This window comes from Halyomorpha halys, unplaced genomic scaffold (assembly GCF_000696795.3).
Source record: "Halyomorpha halys isolate HHAL.00 unplaced genomic scaffold, Hhal_1.1 Scaffold792.1, whole genome shotgun sequence".
NCBI lineage: Eukaryota > Metazoa > Arthropoda > Insecta > Hemiptera > Pentatomidae > Halyomorpha > Halyomorpha halys.
In genome coordinates this window covers 204,286-210,689 of record NW_027110763.1, presented here as the reverse complement: position 1 = coordinate 210,689, position 6,404 = coordinate 204,286, and the positions used below count along the sequence as shown (strand labels likewise).

The window sequence follows — 6,404 nt, the reverse complement described above, 5'->3', positions numbered from 1 at the left end:
AAGTTCAAATTACTGGCTAAGAATAATAAAGTTTTCGCAATAATAAGACTCAGTATAATAATAATATTATTATGAGCACAATAATACAAACCATGTGGTATAGGTGGTGGTTCTTCTTTCCTTATTAAAGGTGGTGGCTGAGCCCAAGCACCCCGTCCCCATGGCTCAGGGTATATGAGTCGTGATGGCGATAGCGGTCGAGAAGATGGGCTTTCTTCCCAATGTCCTCGCTCGACGTAAGATGGAGAGAAGGGGACAAACGGAGGGTTTTGTGCAGGAGAATTGTGAAAGCCTGGTCTTCTTTTCCGATGTGGTGTAACAACATAATTTTCTGGCGAGGGTTGGGCTAAATCAGGTATTTTGACTGTGTCCTCTTCTTCAAGGTTAGACCTAAAAAAAAAAAATTAAACAGTTAGATAATCTAATAACTAATTTTATCATTCCCTGTATAAATCATATATTTCTTATTTGTATACATTGAAAAAAATACATTTTTTATACAAATATATCGGTAACTTGAAGATAAAAGACATTATCACATGATCACATTTCCTTAAATTTAAAAGAGAGCAATTTGGATAAAAGTTTTCCTCCAGATTAAAGTGTACTTATCATTTTTTTAAAACATGCAACTCCCATTACAAATAGTGCAGGAGATTTTTCAGTAGCTTTAAATAATAATTTTTTATATTACTTCTTTCCTTTTTATTTTTATTACAAAGTCCTACAAATAGAGTAGAAGAAACAAATTTTCCAATATTGTTAAATTATAATTTTTTCTATAATACTTCTTTTAAGATAATTTTGATATAAAAATTCCTCAACTGATAAAAAATTATATTTATGTTTAATACAAACAGAAGGATAGGAAAGGGTTATTTTCCCTCTAAATAATAACTTCTTTTTTTTTTTTTTCAAAAGGTATTTAGCTCTTCTGGAGTTAAAATTATTCATTTTAAAACTACAATTGGTCTGTTTATTATGGAATCAGAAAATCCAGACAGTGAAAATGTGTACATTTTGTGACCTAAATTATACAATGGAAATTATAAAATTAAAATCAGATAGTTAGTAGGGAATAAATTCTGATATTTATTTCAATAATTTAGACAAAACAGACGTTGTATACAAAAAGTGGAAAATATAGATGATAAATCTCCATAATGATAGTTACAATAATTATAATTTTATACACATTATTATTAGAATAAATAAATTGTATAACTGTTTAAAATTAGTGATTTTACTTTCTAATAAATAATAATTTTATTAACTCATATTCTGCAGATTTCTATAATTATTTCAACCTTAACTATTAGAACCATTAGACATACAGAAGTCTGCCAGTACTCAAATTAAAGCTAGTGTAAAGTACTATGAAGTAGTTCATAACATTTATCTTTGAGTAATAGATTTATAATATTTGCACATAAAACCTAAAAAAAAAAAAATCAATTTATTTTAGCACGTATCATTAACACTACTACTCCTTCAAACATATATGTCATAAACTACTTTATAATACATTCATTACACTAGCTTTAATGTTCCTGCTGGCTGACATCTGTACCTCAAATGTTTGGTGAGATATATTTTGTCATAAACCAAATATTTTGTTCAAACAATTAAAAATCAACATGTAGATATGAATTGATTTTGTCAAATATAATAATAAAAACTAATACTCTTGCAAAGATAAATGTAATATACTACTTTGTAGTACATTAAATTAACTTTAATTTTAGTGCAGACAGACATCTTTATGTCTAATGACTTCTGAGGTATAGATTTCTCAAAATGAATTCTGATTTTTTTGTACATTTTTTATAAATGTTGCTTTCAAAAAAAGTATATCTCGAGAACTATAAATAGTCCTATTAGGGCTCATATTTTAGCAAATGGACTCTACTTTAAATGATGTTCAATTAGATTTTCTAGTGTTGTAGGTAGTTTTAAAGAGCTCCAAATGAAAAATGAATTTTCCGAAAGAATACAATATATCACACAAAACTAAAATCTCACTCACCTATAATCTTCCATATATCTCGATTTTCGTTTATAATGCAAATATGGTTGATATGCAATCGGAAGAACTCGCGATCCTACTACTTTTTCCCTCTCCTCTTCACTACCGGTCGTCTCACCTCCAGGCGAATAGCTACTATTTACATTTGAAGATGATTTACTAAGATTTTCAACAACCTGAAAGATAAAAGAATACCTCAGAATTAAATATTATAAAAAATTATTTATTAAAAAAACAAATTGGAGTGAATAACATAATGATTAATGTTCATTTTTGTAATGAAGTTATATGTTAAGATAAAGATGACTCCATGGAGAGTTTCCATGGAAGAGCCTTCACAAAAATTTATGAAATACATAAGAATACAAAGTTCAAATATTTGTTGTTTCTAGTCTAATTTAGATAATTTTAGTTTTATATTGTAGTTTCATTCAATTTTAAATGAGTGGCTACAATGTTCCAGAAGATTTATAGTTACTGAGTTTTATAAATTACTTAGACAATAAATATTTCGAAACCCTGCCTTGTTCCATATCTAATGCCTAAGAGGAACCACCATTAATAATGTCAACTTCATACAACCTTTTTCTTGAGAAGAGAAGCACTACACTTTTCGTCTGAAAGTGTATTTATTAAAAACCACCATAGAAACTATTTCACCTTATCATTCAACAGATATATACATTATTTTCTTCTTTTATTTTCTTGTATATCATGGCCAGTTTTAAAAATAAAATAGAAATCTAGAAGGAACAAAAAAAACAGTTAACATCATCCAAGTACCTGTGGCTCGGAGTCGTGTTGAGGCTCAGATTTGACCTGGGCCTGTGGTTCTGGTGAGCTGGCATTAATGGAGAGATTGACTGGAGTCGAGGAACTCCTCCTCCTGCGCACTTCCTCTCGCCCACTGCTATCCCTGCTCCCTGATGAGTCCTTTCTACTCCTTGCCTTGTCCTCCCACAGTTCTGACTTGATCTCAAGGAGCTCGAATAGCTCAATGACTTCTGACACCTCCGATGGCTAATATGGAAAATAAAATATGTTTCAGTACTATTGTTACATCTTTTTTGACAATAATATGTTTGGAATATTAATTGTATTGTAAGAAGTTGGTCCTATGGTATGGTATGGTAAAGATACACAAAATAGTAGAAAAAACAATTAAAAAAAGAAAAAAAGTTGGGGGCCGGAAAAAAAAAAAACTCAAATATTAATAAAACTATTTATGTAAGTCCGGGAGGTGGTGAAACAAACTGCATGATCTGACCTCAATTAGCTTCAATTACATTTAATAAGATTCTATTTTAAAAAAAAAACAAAAAAAAAACAACTAAATCATGCTGATTTACTAGGGTGTGCTGATGATAAAAATAAAACATTATAGATAATAAAAAAAAAAGAAAGACTGATGTTATATATTAAAATACTAAATAGTTTTATTATTATTTCAGTTTTTATTTTACTGCAACCGGACCATCTTCCTTTTATTATTACAAACGGTCAATCAATTATTTCTCAAAAAAACTATTTACAAGTAATCTACATTCTGTCCCACTTTACAGGGCTTCATCAGGGCTAAATAAGATACAAACATGGTAAAGACTATAATAATATAAATAGAAATCTCTGTGAAAATAAAAAAAAATAAGGAACAAAGTAAACTGGAAGTAACTATATTTTTAGTTCTATCATTGATTACTGTACTTTTCATTAATTATTATTATATTAATTTGCTTTCTTTTAACTTACTTCTTTTTCTTTTTTTTTTTTTTTTAATAAAACTTTCTGTATTTATTTGTATTATTATAGTGTTGTTATCATACTTTGCATTGTTTGTATCTTATTCTTATTTAGCACTAACGAATTCTTGCAAAATGGTGTTAAATATTGGTTACTACTAAGTATTTTTTTCTGTTTTCCGCTATCTTTTGTACCTTTTTTAACTGCCTCCTGGACCATCTTCCTACAATTAGTTACATATGTTCAACTACAAATCTTGTAACACAAATTTATTGTAAATAGAAAAATTTATCTGAAATAAATGTAAATATTCTCGCAAATTTGGAAATCAAAGGATTAGAAAAAAAGTTCAAATTGCCAAGAGTTCAAGACAATAAGATTTAATGTAGATTACATTAAACTTCTTACATCAAATGAGAAGTAAAAAAAAATTGCTCTTTCTCTTGATGCTAAAACTGAGTAGCTTCAGACTTTTATTTCCAACATGTTCTATAAAGAAACGTTAAAATTTCCAGCAATAATTTTGAAAATTCAACAATCTGATACATCAGCAATAAAAACTTTGTATGTTGAAATGATACAACCTCCTAATTGCTACAGATTATTGCTCTCATACAACAATGTTCAGATTACAATAGTTACTATCAAACCCAGCATACCTGTACACATGTTTGTCCTGTGTATAAAAAGTCGAGCATATTCCTCATATGTGATGCTTTTACGTCTGGTAGTTGAATCGTTACCAGTGGTTCAGTGACTGATTCCAGCAATCTCTTGATGAGTGGGCTTGCAGAGGCGAGAACGAGCCTGAAATTTATATATTATTAGTACTTATTCATTAGCTTGAATTCATATTATGGTTGTATAAAAAAAAAAAAATAACATAAATATATATATATTAAACTGTTTACTATTTTGTAATAATGAAGAATTTTAATTTGGAAAAACATTTGAAATTTAAGAGAAGTGGATATATCAATTTTTAATAGAATACCCGTTACTTATTTTTTGACTTTTTACTCTTCAAAAATTTTGATCTCATTTATATTTTTTAGATGTTTACTTAATAAACTAAAAATATGTATTTATATTGGATTTTGGGAGATAATAGAGAGTCATAAGTTAGTATTTTATGTATGTAGTATTTTAAATTATTCTGTCAAACCATCTTGTTATATCTAACTTAGTTTCTTAACTTATACTCTTAATGGTTTCATTAAATGATAAGATAGATTACTTCGGGATATATGTTTTTTCGGATTATATACATGTTTCAGTACAGTGACTGACATATATCTTTTAACTCTTATTTCAAATTGTTCAGTATAACAATGATTATTTATTGATAGAACTATTGTATTAATTATCTTTTCTGATATTTGGGTGTTAGCTGATAGGTTATGACAGGTAAATCCCTGTTTAAAGTAACTCAAAATACATTTTAAGCTACCTTATTTTCAGATATTTAATGAGGTAGATTCTCTTTACCCTATGTCAGGATTAGGGGTGGGCACATGATTCAAATTTTACCCAAGTGGTTTGCAGACTACTATGTGTTAGGAACCATTAATGTATAGCAACATTTATTTCAAATGTTTAAAATAGATAAATTAAAAAAAAAAAATTTACCTGTGGGCTGCTAACTTTCCGCCAGCACAGAGAAGACTAACGTCAGCTTGGGTTTCTCCTTCGAACCAGCGCCTAACTTCCTCTACCACGGAGGTGTGGTGCTTGCCGTAATGGAGGGTCAAAAGGCCGGAACAGTCCATAGCGATCTGAAGCCATAACACATATCAGCTGCCTATTTCAATGCAGGGACATGACAAATATTGTATTAAAATTTCAGCAAAAATTATTAAAATATACTTGGCAAAAAATAGTAACTAGAATTTTTTTTTAATGAGAGAATTATATATTTTTTTGCAGAATTTTTAATACAATAAATACATGTATAAACTAAATTTTAGTAAGCATTTTTAATTTGTACTCAGTTTCACACTTTCATCCTAACATATCATTTTAATATGTTGAAGAGTGCAGGAGAATAATGACAGATTCTATTTTTTCAAATTTGAGTTATCAGTGCAATCTATTAGAGTTTAATGAAAGCTTTCTAAGCAACTATTGATTAATTTTCTAAAATGAACAGAGCCCTTATATTACAAATATATTGATAAGCAATAGAATTAGGTTACTATATATGTTTTAATAAAACAAAATATTAAAAAAGTCTATATTTTCCTAGTATTTCATCTCTTTTTTTTTTTCTTTTGTCTACTTTCCATTAACCCTTTGATGTTATTGCCACTTGTTCCTGTTACTCTCCTTCTCAGTTTTGCTCTCGCCTCCTCACAACGGTGAGACTGAGCATTTCTCTCACCAGTACACTCTTACCATGACTTTTATTTTCTCATTTGAGCATTTTGCTCACCAGGACACCTCCTGCGTTCTGATATGTATGAGAGGTACCAGCTGGAGTTTTTTAACTTAAAATAATTCCTTTTGTCGGCATGCAAAAGGTACCGCCGGACCTAGGCAAGTAATGTACAAAGACATATAGATAACAGAGGGTAGGTACCCTCTGGGAACCATTAACCGTCTAGGCAGAGCCATTATCGTGCACGGGACCAGTTTAGAC

The 6,404-nt window shown here is 29.3% G+C and overlaps 1 protein-coding gene across 3 annotated transcripts in view; it reads right to left on the bottom strand.

The window, feature by feature from the left end:
• The window catches only part of ken (ken and barbie), a 110,810-nt gene that overhangs the window by 5,090 nt on the left and 99,316 nt on the right, over positions 1-6,404 (bottom strand). For 2 of the 3 annotated variants that reach the window (XM_067048909.1, XM_067048908.1), the window contains 5 exons: positions 5,396-5,541; positions 4,426-4,573; positions 2,810-3,046; positions 2,027-2,202; positions 92-390 (listed from right to left, as the gene is read on the bottom strand). In XM_067048909.1, the coding sequence (XP_066905010.1) occupies positions 92-390; positions 2,027-2,202; positions 2,810-3,046; positions 4,426-4,573; positions 5,396-5,535 (1,000 nt within the window). In that variant the 5' untranslated portion in view covers positions 5,536-5,541. Of the gene's footprint in view, positions 1-91; positions 391-2,026; positions 2,203-2,809; positions 3,047-4,425; positions 4,574-5,395; positions 5,568-6,404 lie in introns of all 3 variants that reach the window. The other variant, XM_067048910.1, reaches the window with a different exon arrangement.